This window comes from Scomber scombrus, chromosome 10 (genome assembly GCF_963691925.1).
Source record: "Scomber scombrus chromosome 10, fScoSco1.1, whole genome shotgun sequence".
In the NCBI taxonomy this organism is placed as follows: domain Eukaryota; kingdom Metazoa; phylum Chordata; class Actinopteri; order Scombriformes; family Scombridae; genus Scomber; species Scomber scombrus.
In genome coordinates, this window is record NC_084979.1 from 23,038,042 (window position 1) to 23,059,131 (window position 21,090).

A 21,090-nucleotide genomic window follows, 5' to 3' on the forward strand; every position below is an offset into this window, starting at 1 on the left:
CTGTTCACAGCTCAAAGAGTAATAATACACTGGGGAATGATTCAACCCGCTTTTTTGAGAAAGGTGACAACTTGCTAAGAGTGTGTAACTATTCCAACCTGGTGTTAAAGCAACCAAGGTGGAAGTAGAGATGCATCCGTCGTTCCAATAAGCAGTATCGTTTAAAAAAAAAAGTGCATTGTTTTCCCTACATTTCACAACACATAATAACAAGTAACAGCTAATAATAGTTGTATAATACTTTTAAATAAAAAAGAAACACATTAATCTATTGTATTTTACACTGAACAGAGGTAATCTACATTACTAAGTCTATTTAGCTTTACGTCTGTCTATTTGTAAATGTGCTATGTGTAAACTAGCACTGATCAGCATGCTTGACAGCAAGTTGTTTTTTTTGGAAGGAGCAAATGATGGACAAGCAGCTGTCTGGCAGTGTCAGTGCATGTGAAAAGGAGGTTTGGCATGTGCTTGACGACACTTCTGTAACGCAAACAATTAACTGGAGAGAATTAAAGCTCAATGATAATTTACCCTTGCATGCTGTGTGACAAACACTAAACCCACACAATGAATTGGATGAGAAATAACATGATTAATCTGTGTTTAGTACAGCAGTGAAGGAAATCTAGAATGCTAGATAAAAGTAGTACCAGTTATGTACCTATAAGTTAGTCTACTAGGCTCCCCTTTTAGTAATTGTTGTAGGAGCTCTTTTGTAATCTCATGAAAACTTATAGCAAGTAGGAAGTGATCCAAAGCCACGACTTGGATTCATCTTCTCAAACATGTCCAATGTCCAGACATGTTCTGAATGAGTCTTGCTGGTTCGTGACATTCAGCCTGACACATCCCATCGCTGTTCCTCAGCAGGAGAAGTGATAGGTTCAGAGGTCTCACACAGAGCGGCTCAGAGAGTAAACATGGGGTCATACTTCCTGACCTCCAGAAGGAGGCGATCTCTGTCACTGAGGGCGTGGGTGAGGGAAACCTGGGCATCAGAGAGCTGGGACTCCAGGGTTTGTATCTGTAACAGCAGGATTATTGGAAAGGTTAGTTCCAGCGACAGCAAATGCTGTATGCTTTGGCAAGGTGCTACACTCCAAGTGGGTGGGTATCAGATTCTGACTGACAGCAACAGGCGTAATTACAAAGCCATTATACAATCCTATTTACTTAGACAAATCTCTGCTTGGTCTATCTTAGAGCTGACATGTATCAGGACAGCAGTATTACTACTGTGTTCAAGACAGACATGCTTAATCTAATTCAGCTTGTGTTTGAGTATCTTCACACCAGCAATAAAAATATAAAAAAACAAAAGACTTTCAGCCTTGTTACAGTATCATAGTACAGAGCTATATACAGCCTCATGGTTCATGTATTATTTTGATGGTTTGTTTACAAGCATTATCTTGATTTAACACTTGACTGATGATAAACTGATAAGCACAGTATTACATCTAAACAAAGAGGTCCTTTTGTATGTTGGAACAGATACAGTAGCTCTGCCAGCGAGGTCCTCGGTAATTTGGAGGATGTGAAAGGTTTTCAGTCAGCACTATGACTAACTTTGAATTTTTGGGGAAATTTGTAAATGTCTACAGGGTAATTATCTGTGGGGATTTTTGATGTGACTGAAAGAAAATGGTCATACATGCGCAGTTTGATAAATAAAATTATATGAACTGAAACAGTACAGCGTATTTCACCATCAACATTGTTTTAAGGGGCCTAATTTCAATGTTTTGTAACATTTACAGTTCCAGTAAAACTTTGGACACACTTTCCCAACCCTTTTATGAAATGTGTCTGGAAATGATTAAACAGTATAACTATAACACATTGCTTGAGAATGTTTCTAACCAAACCAGGCAAACAACAAAACATCCAAAAAGCCGAATGAATATCTCATAACTTCAGTATTTCTAAATTCCTGGTTACAGCCAGGAATTGCAGACACACTAAGCTAACACATATACATTTATATCCTTCAGCTTAAGTATATGGTTGGTAAGTATATGGTTGTACTACAGCAGGTCTGCCCTACCTCTTTCTGCTGTTTGACAGTGCAGGAGCTGTTTGAGTTGTCTGGGCCAGCCACAGCAACACCTGCTGAGGCTTTAGGGTCTGTACCGTCAGCTGTGATCAAAAAGGAAATGGAAAAGACACATGAAGACAACTTTCTGTTCACTTTTTTGGAAAGTTGTGACATTTGATGCTGTACACTTGTGTATTTGTGGTTTCATGGTTTATAACCCTGCCGGTTGATTATGTGCACAATAAAAACATTTTGTGCCCACCTTTGAGTCTCATGATGCCATCATAACCTCGCTCGAGGAGCAGCTGGTCTACAATGAATGTGGATGGGACAGGTTGAGGAGCTGTAGGGTAGATTTTGGGGCTGTCATCCTAAAAGAAAACAAGACGGGATCCTGATAATCAACACTTTTACACAGATACCCAGATTACAGTCCTTCCAAAAATCAAGGTCTACATTTTCTTCAAAAGTCACATTTGTGGGACTAAAATCATGATTGTATAAAAAACATTTTCTACTAAACTCTTACAATGAGCAAATTCAAAGTGAGTTGACCCCCAAATATAGCCCTTTATTTCGTATTGTTCCAGTATCAACAACCCACCTTCATAGTGACAGTGATGTTGCTCAAGTGTAACTTCATTGGCTGACCATCAACACTGAATTCGTCTTCAAGAAAAGGCCCAATGTTAGCCACTGTGGAGGCTAACAGCTCTGCCTGGTAGTCCTGCATTCTCATATCCAGGAAGCCCAAAGTCTCAGCCATAGCAGAGTGTCGGGCTGCAGATGGACCCATCTCTGCTCGCATGCACATTGCCGGAGAGCTTCTGCTAGCCTGCTTGTCCTGCCCACCTGGAGCTTGAAAAAGGTACAATTTTATAAAAACAAAGTATTTTTTTCTGTGGATAGTAATGTTGCTCTGTCAGCTAATCAGTGCAACACTTTAATCCAGACTAAAATTTCTTAGCAACTATATGTTTTCACCTATCCTGTGAAATATTTCAACATCTTCTTAGCTGAATGTCACAATATTTGCTAAAGACTTCCATGGTTTCCAGAAGATTAATTCTAAAGACGATGTTTGTCCCCTGACTTTGTTTTTGTGGTTTTGAGGGAAATGTCTCAACTACTGGAGGGATTGCCATTAAAATTGTAACAGACGTTTGTGTTCGCTTCAGGATAAACTGTAATAACTTTGGTAATCGTTCATGTTTTCATGACGCACCACAGTCAGGTTAAAATTTAATTTAATAGTTAGCTCAAAGCACTGCTGTAAAAGTACAGCTTCACGAGAGTTCATGCATAAAGTGCTTATCCCATTGTTGAGATTACACCGTCCAACTCTCTGCACCATCAGTGTGGCTAATCCTCAAAACATGTGATGATTTGCTTTCTTTTGTGACTGTGGAGATTAATACGATATCAGTCAATATTTTAGATGACATTAAGTGAACTTCAACATGACTATGGAGACCATCAGGCCAGAATGTATTAACATTACTTTTGGTTTTCTTCAAACTATCCACAACAAAAAAACATCGAACTATAAAAAAACAATGCTTCACCTAGAGTTGTGTTGAGTAGAGGTCTGAAATATATATATATATATTTTTTTTTTGGTGATAGGAAATGTTTAGTGTAGCAACAATAATCCAGGTTACCTTGTATGAGACCAGCGAGCAGGTCAGATACCCTGACATTGCCCATCTGTACAGGGCTCATATTCTGGGTTTCTAAAGCCACAACTTGGTCTTCTCCCTTTACATCCATGGTACACGCTGTTCCCCTCAGGATCAGTAACAACACTGAGGACTGTAACAACAGCACATTGCAAGAAAGTCACAATAAGCAGCACATCACATTCAAAACATAATGTGTATTTATATTTGAAATGACGGTTTACATTAATTGAAATTATTGAAGATGAGATTTTTATAATAAGTCAAGAACAAATAAAGCAATTCCACTGAATAATTCAATCTACCCACAAAAAAACATTACTTGAGCATATTAACCCACCATATCCTGAGACGGGTCTTCAGTACTTTGGGACAGGGAGCTACTGAGGTCAGCTGATGAACCTCCGTCGGTCCCTGGAGCTGGGCTACCTCGGCTGCCTGTAAGATTGCTGTTGAGACGCATGGACTCCATACCTGACTCTGGAGACATGATACCAAATTACAGCAGATGTCACTTGTGTAGTTCAGAGAAATATCTTTTGAAACTTGGAAGTATTTTAAGCACCTGAGTCCATGAGAACAACAAAATTGTCGCTGGCATCACTATCCACAGAGTGGTTTTCATCAGGCAGGCTGCCATCCAAGATAGCGCTGTCAAAGGAATGCTGGGAAGGCGACTGCTTCATGGATTGATGCCGCAGGCTGGCAGCCAGAGAGGGGGAGAACTCTTCTGAACGTTGGACCTGTTCCCTATGAACACACACACACACACACACACACACACACACACATACACAGATTTGTTAAAGGATATCCAATAAAAGCATGTGGTGCACAGCATATTGCCAACAGCCCAGCAGGAGAAGGTCCCTGGGCACTGCGCTGTGGCTGGCCTATGCTCTTAGTGTGTGTGTGCAATGCAACATGGGTCAAGTACTCTTTCTTTTAGTACTTACTTAGCCTGTGGACTGAACAATTTGCTCATCCCTGAACCACGACTCAGCATGCTGAAGGCATCTTTTGTTATTGAAAACGCCCCTTTGGTCAAATCAAACGAGGCACTAATGGCGTCTTTGGTCACATCCTTGGTGACGTTAATGGCGCTCGACAGCTCTCCCTCCAGGCTGAAGCTGGATGGTATGCGCGAGATGACCTGAGAATGACCAGGTGAGAGCTGAGGTGAGAGGACAGGTGTGTCCTCCTGTGCTGTCAATCCATCCCCTTCCAACACCTCCTCCACAGCCTCACATGCCTCCTCCACCACCCCATCTTGTTCATCTTGATCAAAAGCGGTGCCAGCTGTGTTGATAGAGGAGACGCCGTTTTCTAACCCGCTGTCCTCCATATCTGCAGCATGATGAGTGGGGGAGATGTCAGAATCTGTTATGCTGGCGCTGTCTGTCTCTGGAGTATGGGGGACCTCTCCCTCTGGCTCTGTGCAGGCTGGTGGCAACAGGAGACCCAGTTCCGCTGAGTCCACCAGAAGGGCAAGACAAACTGTGGCAGGTTTTGTCTTCTGGCCATGAGCCTGCTTAACATCTCGTAGATCCCGGCCCAACTCTGCCCCCAAGCGACCCAGTGCGTCCTTCATCCTCAGCAGGGCAACATATTGGTAGTGGTTGAGCCACATCTTCACTGGGGTGATGGTGTGGGCCAGGAAGTGGACAGAGGCAAACATAGCGTCTTCTTGCTGAGGCTCCTGCTGTGAGGAGGGTTGGTGGTCTCCGCTGGAGTTGGAGGGGGAAGACAATGAACCACATTTAAAGGCAGATGGCTGGCACATCCACACAGACATGGCGAAGGGCTCGACAAAAGGTTGGGTTCTGCCTTTAGGGTGTCGCCGAGCTCCATCAAAACCTAGGGTCACACGGGACAGGCTGAGAGACCAGACATCCTGGGACCGTAGTCGCTTTCTGTCCAGAGGTTGAAGCTCCGTCTCTTGAGAGTACTGGAGGAAGGTGGAGGGAATCGGGCAGAAGGCACTCTGGTCTCTGGGGTAGGGGCAGGGTGGTGTGGGCTTGAAGAATGAGCAGCTGGAAAACTTCTCATAGGTATTGTTGAGGTCAGCTCTGGAGCCATGAGGGCAGTGACGGGTGTTGCTGAGAACCATTTGGGGCACAGTAACAGAGAGGGACTGTGGACGCTCCGGATGGTCCAATATGGAAGAATCCAAGGGAATTATAAGCTATAAAAAAAAAAAAAAAAAGCTGTCATAAAAAGCATACATTTTCCAACTTTTGTATGAATTGCAACAATTTCTGATGAAACAGCGAATGGGCTACACAAATATTTGAAATACACAATTAACGTGAAAAAATGTGTGTTCACCTTGAGCTGAGCCGCATCCATACGAAGGTCTACGTGCTCTTCAGCCTTGCTACTGTCTTGCAAATGGTAGAAAGCTTTGACCTGGTCCAGAGTGTGCAGTAGACCCCTGGAGAACAGATTGATCCATAACACACTGGCTGGGTCCACACACAGCTGCAGACCATTTAACTGGGAGTACAGGTTTGAGGTGGGCACTGAAAGAAGGGATAAGGCAAGAGATGCTGATACAAGAAATTGTGAGTTGTTTTATAATAACAACCAAGAAATAAATGTCAGTTTTACAGGAAATAAAACATAATATGAAAGAAGTTGCAAGTATGTTAGGTTTAAATTTAACAAGACAGTGAGTAAACTGGACACAGATTTCTCCTACGAGTTCATCTTGAATAATAAACAAAAACATAACAAAAAATAAAATGAAATACAGTTGTGTGATACCTGATAAACTGGGATTGTCAGGGAAGTAGTATTCAGTAAACTGCAGATGAACTGCTGGTACGTTGTCTGGCAAATGCAGAGCTTTACGGTTACAGGATAACAAAGACTGGGTCTTCTTGTTTTGACGGCCCCTTGTAGACACCTGAATGTGGAAATGAAGAGGTTAGAACAATGATGGAAATATAATTCAGTAAGTCATGTATCTGTTTTATTTAAGAAACCACAAAAAGTAAAATAAATCGACTCAATTTCTCAACAAAAGTTGAGTATGCTGCACACAACAGAACTAAACCACCTGAGTCATCATCAACATCAAGACTTCCTGCGACAAAATGAAGGGGCAGACCCAGATATGTACTGAATTTCCCATGGGTGTTTTTTGAAATGAGGAACTACAAATGTCTTAAACCTAAAATAACCCTGAAAACTTTCTCCTTCATTTTTTCATAATGCAAAGTGTGAAATGACCAAAGTGAAATTTCAGAACCAGAGAGAGTGTGATTAGAAATGGCAGGGAGGTTCTCAGTCTAAGACGAACAGCATACTGAGTTATTTCACTGACTTTTACATAAGCAAAACCAACTTTAACTTTCTACAGAACAATGCTGTGGTTTTGAGTACAGCAGTTATTAAATAAGTATACTGTATATCCTCTTTTGTTACAGTTACCAAGGGGCACAGTTTGATGCCAAACAATTTACACAACATCACAACAATATATCAGATCAGCTATCTGATATCAAACATATCAGATGGCTGGTATGAAAGATACTTTTGTTCCCTCTGTAAAGCCTGTCACGCAGATGCTGCTAATCTGAGACACCTTTTTTCTTTTTGAGCTAACTGCAAGTGTTTTTGGAAAAGAGCAAATCATTTACATGATTTTTGACTTTTTAAATTATGTATACTATGCAGGATTTAATCCTAAATAACGGTAGACTCATACATAAGTAATCCTTCTCAATCATCAGTCACCTTCTAGAAGTGTGTGGTGATGTATTTATCTGCACAGACTCTGCCCTCCACCTGTATTTTCTTATTATTTTGCGGTGCGAGAGTTGACACTTCTCGGCATAATCCCTTGGGCAGTAGGTGTGTAGCTCCCAGCCAATAACAGCACGGGGGGTGTGCAGTGTGGACTCGTAGTGTGGTAACCAGATTGCATCACTGTCTCTGTTTCTCTCCTCTGCTCCGCAGTACTTGCAGCACCTTCCTGCTGTGCTGAGCTGTACAGAGGTGTAGGCATGTTTATTTGTGCTTTAGAATGTAACCACTGTGAAACAATCAGAAAATAACCCTTTATTTGTCTGATTCACAGCTTTGTCCTCACCAGCACCACTCCCTCTCTTCATTCCCTCTCTAGTTTGCTCAACCATTGCTGTTCTCTCTCTCTGTCTTGTGCTTGTTTGGGAAGAGGAGCCAATTTTTAATGCTGTGTGTTTAAAAACACCAACTGACAGATCCTGCATAGTATGCCACCTTTAAAAAGAGTCATGTTTGTCACTCAGGGTCCATCTTGATAACGCTTGTGGTCAGTAACAGTTTGACAAAGGCATGACTTCCATCTTTTTGAATGGAGACTCATCTGTAGCTATACTTGTCATTGCCATTGAAACAACTGCACAGCTTCACACAGTCCATATTAAGAAACTGTTGGCAACATCTAGGAGTATCATTTTTTTGTGTTATTTCGTTAAGAGACAATAGAACAGACATAGTTCCCATCTCCTATATATTACAACAATCTCTGTTCATTCCAGTAATTGTAGAGAAGTACAAATCTTGCAATGTTTTGTCAGTGCTAAAATTGTAGACATCTGGCCTTGTCAGAGGCACTGCCTCACTGCTCTCCCTGAGGAATAGAGGTCCCTCCCTCCATTTATTGAAGACGTTAGCCTTCATTTAGAGTAGGTAAATCAAATCAGTTAACGATAAAAGCTTGCCTGGTGAATGTCCACGTCATCCATCCTGACCACCACACAGCTCGATCGCAGCCTCTTCAGTGACGACCCCGAAGGAGCTGTCACAGAGTTCCTGCTGGATGCCTGCTCTTTGACAGAGTTGCTTGACTTAGGACTGGACTGTCCATCTAAAGTATGTGCAAGGTGACAAGATAAAATTACATTCTTATATATGAAGTCTGCTTCATTGCTAGATCATGACACAGATGTTGAGAAATATTTTTACAGATTAGGTTTTGTGTCTTTCTTATAATAAAAATGTTACTATTCGTGAGCGATGTGTTGATTCATATGGTAGTGTCACAGCTTCATGTTTCATGACTGAGTAACAGATTGTTATAAATAAATGAGGTAAACATGTATTGTATTTCAATTGTTCTGCTGACTTCTGAGTATCTCAATATAATCTAACACAAAATTACCACTCAAGGTCCACTTACTAGCTTTTTCTGGAATCATATCACATCAGCAGTTAGAGTTTGCTCAGTTGACATGGAGACAGACCTGTTTACATGTGAGCTCTTCAAGCAATTTTCAGATTTACATTAATACTGTATTCATACCCTGAACTGTCTTTGCAGGGCAGTCCTTGTTTTGCGGGGGTCCCTCATTATTTGGCCCAGGGAACCCAGAAGCCTCTGCTCTCCTCTGGTACTCCTGCAGCAGTTTTCCAGCCCACTGGGCCTGAGCTTCCATGGCTCCACTGTGGCGTTCCCAGTGTCGGCATCCATCAGCTATATAAAAGCAATATGAAAAGGCACATATGATTTAGCAATCATTGTCTGTTTCTGTCTCTCCCTCCACCCTGACACACTGTGCTGACCAGCTGTCTCCGGTGTTCAGACACTTTTACCACCTCACTGGAGACACACTGTGCACAAGCCTGCTTCAAGACCTCCACCATCATCTCCATCCGCAAAAATCTTTTACTTCCTGTGGCAGCTGAAGTTCAATCTGCCAAAGTGAATGATGGTGCACTTCTACACTGCCATCATTCAATCCATCCTCTCTGATGCGCTGCTGTAAATGTCAAGGACAAAAGCAGACTGCAGCGTATTATCCACTGTGCCAAAAAGGTGATTGGATGCAATCTGCTTTCCCTCCATGACCTGCACGCCTGCAGGATACCGAGGCAAGCATGGAAGCTCATGATTGACCACTCTCACCCTGGACATGAACTTTTTCAAACACTCCCCTCCGGCAAGAGGCTGAAGTCTGTCAAGACCAAAACCTCGCACCACTAGAATAGTTTCCTCCCGACTGCAGTCAGTCTCATCAACAAGCCCCCACTGACACTGCCTCCATTCCCCCTCCTCCATCCTATATCCTGTATATTCTTTTATATAACGTTTAAAAAATAATCTGTAGTTGTTCCTCTCACCGGATTATATTTTACATTTTCTTCTATTGTAAATTATTTTTTATAAATCATTTAAGATTTCTTATTGTTGTGTATATTTTTGACACGCACGACAATAACAACATCACAAATTCCTTGCATGTAATCCGTTTACCTACTTGGCAATAAATCTGACTCTGATTCTGAATGTACGCTTAAAAGTTATTTTAAAACTGACATTAGGGCTAACAAGAAAAAACAAACCACTAAGGTAATAACATCTAAACAGAAATACCACATAGAGCAAAGACTGTTTCTGAATAAAACCAAAAAAGTCTGGTGACAAAATTAAAACCACAAAGCATAAAACTCTAATGCAAACTAAGTATATGAGATGTTCCTGTATTTAAAACTTTGTAAATTTGTATGGATTTATGCTTGTTCTCATGGTACTTCGTATGGATATTGATGCCAAATGAATTAGGATGAAACAAAGTAGGGATGTGCACATCCGCAAAACCTCAGTGGGGTAAGTTCTGGATTAAAAAAAAACAATTAAACTAGTTACAAGGAGCAGAAATGAAGACCTGTAGTTGGTTGAAATGTTGCAAATAAAGGAAATGAAGCCCTAATTCAGTGTGAGGGTACTCCTTGTATCTTGTTAAATTAATTATTCTTGAATTTGTTTAGATTCAAGTCTAGAACACTAAAATGTGGCAAAGATAAGGAGTTTGAATACCTCTCAAAGCCATTATTCATACATATGTGCATACACTGTGTGGGTTTATGTAAATACTGTATATATATATATATATAAATATAAATCTGAACATGTTTCACTTCATCAACCACAATAGCTAAATAAATAGCTAAATAAAAGCTTTAGTTGAACTGACTATACTCAGCTCGAGGGGCGACTCAGCTCTTCTACATTGTGCACTTCAGGAATTTCACAAAGAATAATGGCACTGGGCACACTCCCACACTCACTCCCAGGCCATTAGTCTGCTTGAGTAGTAATCCTCCTAACAGTTAGTCCTGAATGGATGCTGTGGTTTCAGTGGGTGCAGTGCTGAGCCTCCGGGGTTAACTGCAGTTAATTTATGGTCAGAGAGAAGGCCAGTCATCACACTCACCAGGTCTGTGGACAGGATAGTAGTCAAAACCCAGTTTCCTGAAGGTAAGCTGCATGGCACCTTGCAAGCCTGGTGGGGGAGCCTCATCTATGCAATATCACATAATAGTTGTTGAAAAAACAGCTGCACAGTAATTGTTCTTAAATGTTTCAAATGGCTTACTTTGAGCACATGATGTTGTCTTTTTGTTTAAAACATAAAAACATAATTAATAAACTCAAGTTACAGTTACTCCAACTAACCGTCATTCATTGAAGAACTGTCGTTGCATACGTGTAAGTCCAAGCGGGATATGAAGGTGTGGTAAGATGATTCCTTAACATCATAGAGATCAAAGTATTGACTCATGTTGCTGGGGGTGCCAGTAGGAGCAGGTGGGGGCTCTGTCCAAAGGTTTTGAATGCCAGGAGATGGAGGAGCAGTCTAAAATACAGAGGAGGAAAAACATCTACATTACCAAGATGATTCAACAAAATAAGAAAATAAATCTTGTAATACGGAATACAAAAACAAGCTTGATTTCTAATATAGAGAAAACTTATTTTGAGTTATTTACGCTACAACAAATGTTATGTAATGTGATGATGGAAATACTAACCAGTTTAACAATAGAAACACAAATTAAAGCTTCTGAGGTATATTAGACAGAGTTTTCAGTTTAAAAATATTTACTTTGTCTCATATAGGAGCTTTTAAGCGGTCAAGTAGGGAAAGAACAGTTGTAAATGATAAAATGAATGGAGGATGAAGATCATTTACATCCTGATATTAGTAACAACTGAGCTTTTCTTGCTATGACAAATCAAAATGTCAGCTGTGTAATTGTGTTTTCATGATCAAATATCAAACTAATTAAAAAATGTGCAAAAACAATAATCGATATAGACATATTTTCAGATGATATTCATTTTCAAATGAACATATTATGTTTGTAGTTAGGGCATTTAAACATATAACATTTCACATCACACTGGGTTTGATTTAAACCAGCAGTGAGCAGGAAGTAGGTATAGTAGGACCTGCAGTGATTCAGCAGCCATGTTCTTCCTCTGCTGAGCGGACTTCTCCATGCCCTCGCTGAGAGATTTGGCGTAATGGATGATGGCTTTGAGCTGAGAGTCCGTCAGTACCCACAACAGGTCGTCCAGAATGAAAAGCAGCTTGGATGCCAGCACATTACAGTCTTTTATCTAGATAGAACAATGAAGAATTAAACACTTGTGGCAAATCATTTGCAATTTAGATGAGTTCATGTTTGTGGCTAATTCCATCGACAGAATAGTAAATGCAGAGTAGAAACAGACTTACTCTGCGTTTTAGGGCGATGCGAATGCGCCCCTGGTTAGTGATGAGACGTAACGGGGTGCTACCGAGGTCCTGGTCGTCACTCTCAATGGCATCTGCTTCGATTCGTAAACTCTGCCAGTTAATTTCTTTGAATGTCAACACCTGAGCGAGAGAATAAATACACCACATCATCCGGTTATGATAAAACATAAACAAAAACAGTATGAGACAAACAAGCACAACATGTTCCCCCACTTGGCATCACTGTAGAATGATTGGTGAGGCACAGCCATTGACCCACAAAGAAGGAAAAAAGGAACCAGCCACATTTCCTTTTAAGTGGACATCCAGATCTCATTTTATAAAGGTTGTTCATCTCAATAAAAAAGTCCCTGCAGCTAATACAGACCACAATTGGCTTGATTAAATGATTTATTGCAGGCATAATGAGCACACAGTGATTCTGTTGCCCCGAATTAAATATGATTTCCAGACTAAACAGTGTTAAAGCTTGATGGGGAGATGAATAAAAATGTGCTGCATATTACCTCTCCTCTCTTTGGGTCAGTAACACGGGTATAGCGGAGGTCACTGTGCTCCCATTTGGGGTTGAGGCTGTTGCCTTGTAGCTGCCAGAGTTCAAAGGAGGCGTGGAAGGCACGAGCCTGCACCTTGATGGTGATGGAGTTGATCCTGACAGACATGCCCTCCACCACTTTCTCAGCAAAGCCGTACTCACTGTAAACAACAAATGTAAATGTGAGTGAAAGCACCATCTACTAATCAGATATTATGGCTGAACAGATTTAACACAAGATGTATGCAGGCCTACCTCTGGCCTGCTGTGATGGCTATAGGAGAGGGGCCATTTGGGGGACGTGGCTCCTCACATGTCCTCATCTCTACCTCTACCTTATCCAGGAACTGCACACAAGAAGAAACAATACTACTCAACATACAATTGAGAAAGTATGTATTGAGAAGTAGTCTAACATTTACAAATGATTAAAGCACTGATAACACAACCTATTGAGCACCATAACAAAAGAGTACAATAACAATACAGGGCCTGCTAGAGAAACGCCAAAGTTAAGACTATTTACAGATTACAACATGATTGGAGAAGCTTAGTGTTGCTGCACTGTGCACAAACTCTTGAGTAAAGACAGAAATAACAACATCCTTACCAGGCAGATGGGGCTTGTTTTCAACTTTGTCCATTGTATCTGAAGAGACAGGACAGCAAGGTCATCAGAGTCAGTCGCAAACACTTCACACAGCATTCTGCACCGTTTATCATTCAGTCGGCACAAGGGCACAGTGACCAGAGAGCTAACACAACCTGACGCAAGGGCCACAACAATAACTGCCAAGCTCTAATATCTGGAGTCATACTGAAACTTTAGCAGTCTGATTACTACCGCTACTACTATTACTACTTTCCTACAAAGCTATGATACTATTGTATTGGTATTGGATTAACTAAAACAGGAAATTAGATGATACAATATGAATTCATGATTGGATGATGAAGAAGTAGAGGAAAAAAGAAGACATACAAATACTTGGGCTGCAAAGAATGATTATTTTTTGATGAATCTACCAATAACTGTCCCAATTTTTGTCTATAAAATGTCAGAAAGTAGAGAAAAAATGCCCTTTGTAATAATTTTGTAGAACCCACAGTGACATCTTTAAATGATCAACGGTCAAAAATCAAGAAATATACAGTTTAAAGGCTTAAAATCCTTCTATTTGAGATGCTGCAACCAGAAATTTTTGGGAGGTTTACTTTAAAAAATGTCTACTATGATTATTCAACTATCAAAATGGTCGCAGATCAATTTTGTGTTATTTGATAACTAAACTGCAGCTCTACAAATGACCATTACATTTAAAATCGTAAAGGGTTACAGCAAAAGACTGCATCAAAGCCAGCCTAAAGACACACATTTTAGAAAGTGACACAGTTTCACCACTCTAGTCTCCTCTGACAGCTCTAAAGTTAAAAGCCTAGCTGCCTTAAATCTTTACCCTTGACTTGGGGACATGAGTCAGACATTATCTGAGGAACTAGCCAGATCTAAACACAGCTTAAAGTGATCAATACAAACGTTAAATGTATTCTAAACCTCACATCTATCTAGTTAAGTAAAGGTTTCGTGGTACTACTTAAAAGTCTGCTGAGTTCTGAAAAAACTGCAAGCATGTAAATGACGTTTTACCATTTAAAGCACAGAACATTACAGTAGTCTACAGATGTGATATATTGATGGTTGGAATGCATGGATGGATGGTTTTCAGGCGATAGGAATGCTTTAATCATAAAAAGGCGTTTCAACCAAAGATAAAAGGAATGCGGCTGCAACCCTGTTTTAACGCCCTTATCTTATCTGAGAATACTTTCATAAGAATCACAAGGTGTTTGACCACATTTTGGGCTCATTAACCACTTTAGTTAGTCATTCCTGCATTCACTTTTGCAGGACCGACGACAGGAATTTCTGTTTTATCTGCATTCAGCTTCAGGCGGTGTTGAGCCATCCAGCTGTAAATGTCGTAAAGCAGTGATGTAAGCTGCCAGCATCCTGTGATTACTGTGGGTTGTGAGATAGGAGAGGTTGTGTATTATCTGCATAGCAAAGAGAACTGAACATATATATTTTTTTATTTTACGTCTATCGATGACTAGCAACAGTAAAATATGAAAGGAGAGCCTCAGACTGCCATACAGGGACGTGAAGTATCCTCTTAAAGCAGGAGACCTACAGTCGCTGTCTCTAACACTACAAGTTTAATCCTGAACACAAGATACAGACAACGCAGAGCAGCTTAAAACAATTCCTGGAATTAAAAGACATTTATCGAGTTTCAAATGCAGCACTGAGGAACAAAAACTACTGAATATTCCAGCATCAGCAGCATCAAGTAGATCATGATTCACTTTCACTGCTGTTGTAACGAAATGTTTTAAAACATAATTTTACTTCATAGCAGCAACTAACTGAGAGCGTAGCAACAAAGGGAGTTTTTTGTACACTAACATATCATAACACTCTGAGATATCTGCCTCTGAGTATTTTGGCTTTTTAAGAAAAGATTTGCCGTTTAAAACATTTTAAAATTATTTTCTGAAGCAGGAAGAAAATATGATAAAACACTATTTTTGCTCGTAATATGTCAAACTGAATTAAAGCTACAACAAATTTTCATTATAGATTAATTTGATCATTTTCTCAATAAATCTGTTAATTGATTGGTCTATAAAATGTTACAAAATGGTGAAAAATGTTGATCACCATTTCCAAACCCCAAGATCCATCCTAAAATATCTTGTTTTATCTTGACCAACAGTCAACAACCCAAAGATTTGGTTTTCTATCTTAGAGGACTAATGAAACCAGAAAATATTCACATTTAAGAAACTGGAACAGGAGAGCTTAAGCATTTATTCTTAAGAAAATTACTCAAAATGATTAATCATTATCAAAATAGTTGCTGGTTTGATCAACTAATCAATTAATCGACTAATTGTTGAGTCTGGACCTAGACTGAAACAGATTAAATGTGTATAAAATCACACACTTAACATCTAGAATATTACTAGTGCAGTTATAAAAATATTGCCTTGGGTTTAGATATTTTTGCCAGTATAAGCACCATACAGCACAACTGCAATCATTATATATATATACACACAAACTGTATTTTTTATATAAAATAGATAGTTTAAAAATGACTCTTTCCTACTTTAAAGCTACCTTATAAGAAAACTCAATTCATATATTCTTCTAATGTGTACAATACACACATTTGAAACGCTGAATGATATATTTTTTAATTGTTGCAATGTATTATTAATGGGATTATTTGGGAACACAAACATGCCATACACACAGCTCAGTGTACATCTGCCACTTTATCTCATGATCACTCTAGCCTCTGGCTTTTCATGTCCCTCTGGATCATGGATTGCCTCCATTATCAACAACCAGTGCTGTCTGAAGGATCTCAGCAGCGCCTATAGCAAAGCTTATCTCTGTGGGACCGCCACTGCTCATTTCCTCTGTGACTCTTATGTACTCTGTATGTCGGAAGAGAACTCTTGGGCATTATTAAACAGAATACTTTATTTCAGTTTCACAATGAGAGTATGGGACAGTTGCCAAAATAACATGAATGTTATAGTTTTCTGCTTTGAGTTTCAGTATTCCTCTCCACCCAACACCACACAATCAGGTTTGACTAGTCTAAAACATACCCTGATGGCGGCTTTGTTGCAGTAAACCCGAGTGACAGCCAGCCAAGTGGGCAGGTCGAGCATGTTCTGCAGAACCTCTTCATCAAGCTCGAGGTTAGACAACTGCCCCTCCCCCTTCAACGTGCTCAGATTGATCTTGTCTGGGGACAGATTCTTTGTGAACCTAAAGGAAAAGAGAACAAGAGAACATGTTAAAATAAAAGGCCTTAAAACAAACTACGAAAAGTCTGTTAATAACCTTCAACAGGGAAACACTTTACATATATTGTACGTCACTGATGATCTAGGAGACAGAAAGACCCAAAATTGAATTATGCATCTTGGCCAAGACGTTTCTAAAGTGGTACAACTGAATGAGTCATCCTGAGAAACAGAGGCAGGCGGCTTTCTTTACTCACACAAATGTACTCCCTATCTGGGTTAACGTCTATGACGGCGTTAATGTAGACAGCTCCGGCAGCAGGGAATAGGCTACCCCACACAGGGTGAATATAGCAGCAATCGGAGCAAATCAATTTGTTTAAGTATTTTAATTTCACATTACAGCACATGACTGAACACTGTTCTGACAAACCCCCTGTGACATTTCAGACATTAACCAACACACACGGCTCAAAAAGCAGCAGACTAAATGTCAAACAAAAGGGCCACAGACTGTGACTCACAATTTGATTAATTTTAATTTGACTAATGAGACGACATGTGAATGTGGACCAATTTGTCAAAACTTTTAACATTGTTAGGCCTAATTTCACACTGTGCCTGATAAACCTGATAAGCCAGTTAAAGCTTAACCTTCCCTTTTACACTCAATGACAAAATAACGGCTCCACACTTCTGCTATTGTGAGCACAACCTTGGTCATTTTTCCCACAATTGTGAATATTTCATAGTAACTTCCATGCTCTTCAAGGACCTCTAATGATTTTCACTTGAGCTGTAGAGCTATTTCAAAAATTTGCTTTGGCTCAACTATACAAACTGTACTCAACTGTGTGATCTAATAAAATTGCCTTTTAGCTGATAAGAACGTAAAGCAGTGATTTGCTGGCGTTTACGATTGAGACTTACATTGGAGCAAAGACAGTGGTGCTACTATTTATAAAACTAGCAACACAGGCTAATTGCCAAGATTAGCATGGTTTAAAGAGTGCAGAAATTCCACAGCTTATCAAAAGGCAAGAAATATGTCATTGTGCAAACTTGACCAAAAGCACAAACAGTTTGGTTTTACAATTTTAAAAAATACCAAAACAATTCAGACAAATAGATCAGTGTTGAAATGATCAATTAAATCCAACTTTCAATCAAATATCCCTCAGTGACTGAAGAAGTCATTGAATATAATATTAGTTATATGCTTGGTTTTTATGTTTACAGCAAAACATACAGTTGTATGAATACTGCTAGACTGAATCAGTCACTAATATGGAAATAAAATACGACAGAATGACAGAATCAACTGGTTTAAAGTGATTACTCCTGACAGCAGGATGCAGGGTAACAGAGCAGATATTTGGACTATAAAGCCCATTTCTTATCAAATAGCAAACTATGGCCCATGACATTTACATGCTTGCATATTTATCCTCCAAGTATGTGTCCAGTGTGTCCTATCTGGTGTAAGTAATTGTTTGAATTATTCAGTGACAGAGATAACAGTGAGGAGGACAATAAGGAGTAGGACATAGCAAACACTTACTGCCGAGACTCATTAACTTTACCCCAAACAGCTGAGGACCTTTTGAACACATTTCATCATTTCAAAAACAATAATTGAATTTCTCAATAACTGTCGGCAGGGCCAAACCCTGAGCAACAGAAAATATGTATTGTGTGTCACAAAAATAGCAACATTACATGTGGAGGAACTGAAACTAGGAGTACACAGCAACACATAATATGTATAAAAATGGAATATGACTGTGATTGCATGAAGATTGTAGGAACCTTACTGACTTTTCTAACAGCAACCTTCAGCTGAAAGCATTCATTGACTCATGTACAGTAAGCCAAACTGAACAAACTCAATCCAACCCAGAGTTTGAGCTCATGAAAGAAAAGCCCTTTTAATAGCTACCCTGATTACTTGAATTTATGTGGAACACCAATCCTTCTTTCAGATGTTAAAGCTCCCTCCCTACAATTGCCTTTCTGTCTTTCTTTTTGAGGCCATGCCATTATTTTTAAGATGCACTGGGCATGAATTCAATGGTTTGGGTTATGGGCAGAGCTTTTTTTAAACTGGTGTTGGAGCTCTTAGGCCCAGTGAATCTAATATATAGAGCTTTCCAAGGCACAAATTAAGGCAGCTTACAGTTTATAACACTATCAAAAAACCCACATGCATACACCTGGTAAAGTGGTGTAGTTAAGGTTTATCAGTCTGGTTCAGGTTGAGCTGCTTTGATGCGTTCACTGTCCCCTTTATCGACCCGTAATGTTATCCTCGTGTGGCTGATCTGATCGACATGTAGCGTTAAAGCTAAATGGTAACCACTGTGTAAATATACGCTTAGATAGAAAATAATGTTAGAAAAGCCTGCTGAGGTTTACAGTGTTAAACAAACCATCCAGCTGGGCTAACACTAGCTAACACAAAGCCAAAAAAATGACACTTACCTTGACAAATGTTTGAGAATTTGCTTCTTAATTATTCCGGCCATTTCTGCTAGCGTCTAGGTCGGTCAGTATCGGCCGGTTTTCCCCTTATTTAAATTAATAGAAAACATATACTAGCTTGCTGGTACCTCTATATTGTACACCGCTATAGCTGTGTGCATCTTGTTAGCCGCTGTCTGCACAGCACAGTTCAGCCGAGCCACAGAGCTAAACGCCGGACAGCAGCAGATGACTCTCCCCAGCACACACACACACACACACACACCACCCGGCCAACACAACACAGCAGCTCCAGTGACACCACACTGCCATCTGCTGGACAGTCAGGGGGATAACAGGAAGGCGGTATGATGTTAATAATAATAATAATAATACTTTATTTAAGGACGTCTCCGCAGGTCCACATCAACAAAAAACAAAACAAAATAAAATAAAACACAATAAGACAATACAATAACAAGACAGTGTAAATATATACAGATTAAAAACAGATACATGTATTCCAATGCTTCCAAAAACACGAGGAGTATTTTGTGTCACTGTGTGTAAATGACATGAACATTTTCTTTCAATCATCTACAAAACTGGGAAATAGAAGTGCCTTAACACTCCCTGAACTACTTATGTTGTACATTGATTAACCCCACCCTTAAAGATAATTTCGTTTTGTTTCGTTTTTGTTAATTAGGCTGCTTGGAATTATTGTTAAGTGTGTTTAACAATGATTGTGCCTATTAGTTATTTGTCAATGCTTAATAAAGAAGAAGAAGAAAACAAACAACAATCAGGTGCATGAATCATTCCTCTTGGTTCATGCTGGTCATTAGGACCATAATGCATTTTCAATGTAGGTGATGAGGGACAGAATCCACAAGCCTCCTTCTGCACAAAAATTTATTAAAACGTTTATTTGAAGCTAAACTTCAGTCATCCAAATTAGTCAAATCAATTCAATCTTTCAGAATGAATGTTATTTTAGTAACCTTATTTATGATACTGCCACTGCAGCTCAATTGGAAAACACTGTCTGTAGAGACACAAAAAATACATTTTTACTTAACCCTTACATACTTTTCAGGATCAAATTTGACCCAATTTCACATTTCTTTTAGCTGAACTTTTCCTAATATGACCCACAGTATATGGAAATAAAATGCATGTTTGTTTGTGTTTTGTGTGCAGCTGATAAACATTTCTATATATGCAAATGTACAAGTCTAACCTGTGTTTATTTAAAAAATTTAATTAAATTTAAAAAAAATTAAATCAGCATTCAAACATGTTGTATTCTTCGAATTTTATAAAATGTTCTCCTGGACCATAAAATAGTGATTTTAAATGTCTGATGGTGAATTTATTAATGTGAATTGGTGTACAGACTAATTATGAGTCAGAATATGAACAGTATGTAAGGGTTAAAGGACAGTAACTGTGGAGGATACCCACTGTAGTTGACTAACTCAAACCACTGTCTCATAGTAACTTAAGATAAACCTTTAAATACATGTTTGCTCAAAGTGAGAACTGTGGATTTAGTCCACTCACACTGTAATTGGAAGTTATCTTCTAATGTTCAATGTGAGCAGAAAGAATGATTGTAGCAAGCAAAATCTGTTTTAATACATATATGGTTACCTGACTGTCGTTTTAAGACAGGCTTGAGTAACTGCAAAGATATCCTGTAAAGTCTCCCTCCACTCAAAAATGTGTTCTGCTTGTTGTTACTTCAGTTTTGATATTTAATATTTAATCTTTGCACTGTTTACTAAAGTGAAGGTTGTGTGTTAGTAGCTTTATTTGATCAGGTAGTCTCTCTTGTCAAGTAGTCTGAGTATTATATGTGGATATCCTCTTTACACAGTTAATTCTATTTAGTGTCAAAGAACAACAGCACTTATGAAATTCATTTGGTCACTCACCTGTTCAAACAAAAGATAAGCGTTGGACTTAACACAACCAGCACACAAGAACAAAGTTAAGCAAATAGAAGTCAGACAA

The 21,090-nt window shown here is 39.4% G+C and overlaps 1 protein-coding gene across 1 annotated transcript; it reads right to left on the bottom strand.

The window, feature by feature from the left end:
- Nucleotides 1–910: 910 nt before the first annotated feature.
- bltp3a (bridge-like lipid transfer protein family member 3A) lies at nt 911–19,280 on the bottom strand. Its single transcript, XM_062427320.1, has 21 exons — nt 19,093–19,280; nt 16,471–16,633; nt 13,397–13,435; nt 13,042–13,133; nt 12,758–12,947; nt 12,231–12,371; nt 11,942–12,112; nt 11,165–11,345; nt 10,923–11,009; nt 9,011–9,181; nt 8,430–8,575; nt 6,487–6,628; nt 6,049–6,242; nt 4,677–5,905; nt 4,286–4,470; nt 4,061–4,200; nt 3,703–3,853; nt 2,646–2,899; nt 2,304–2,412; nt 2,069–2,142; nt 911–1,027 (listed from the first exon to the last, which is right to left on the bottom strand). The coding sequence occupies exons 1-21, from the start codon at nt 19,134–19,136 to the stop codon at nt 911–913; spliced, it is 4,020 nt and encodes a 1,339-aa protein (XP_062283304.1). The 5' UTR covers nt 19,137–19,280.
- Between the last annotated feature and the right edge of the window lie 1,810 nt (nt 19,281–21,090).

What these genes read in the sequence shown, in the direction of transcription:
- bltp3a (XM_062427320.1), bottom strand. Translation starts at nt 19,136, where the DNA reads ATGGCCGGAATAATTAAGAAGCAAATTCTCAAACATTTGTCAAG. An exon ending in ATGACGTGGACATTCACCAG is followed by an intron (nt 6,629 to 8,429) that starts GCAAGCTTTTAT and finishes TTCCACATTCAG; the next exon opens with GTGTCTACAAGGGGCCGTCA. An exon ending in TTGTTCAGTCCACAGGCTAA is followed by an intron (nt 4,471 to 4,676) that starts GTAAGTACTAAA and finishes GTGTGTTCATAG; the next exon opens with GGAACAGGTCCAACGTTCAG.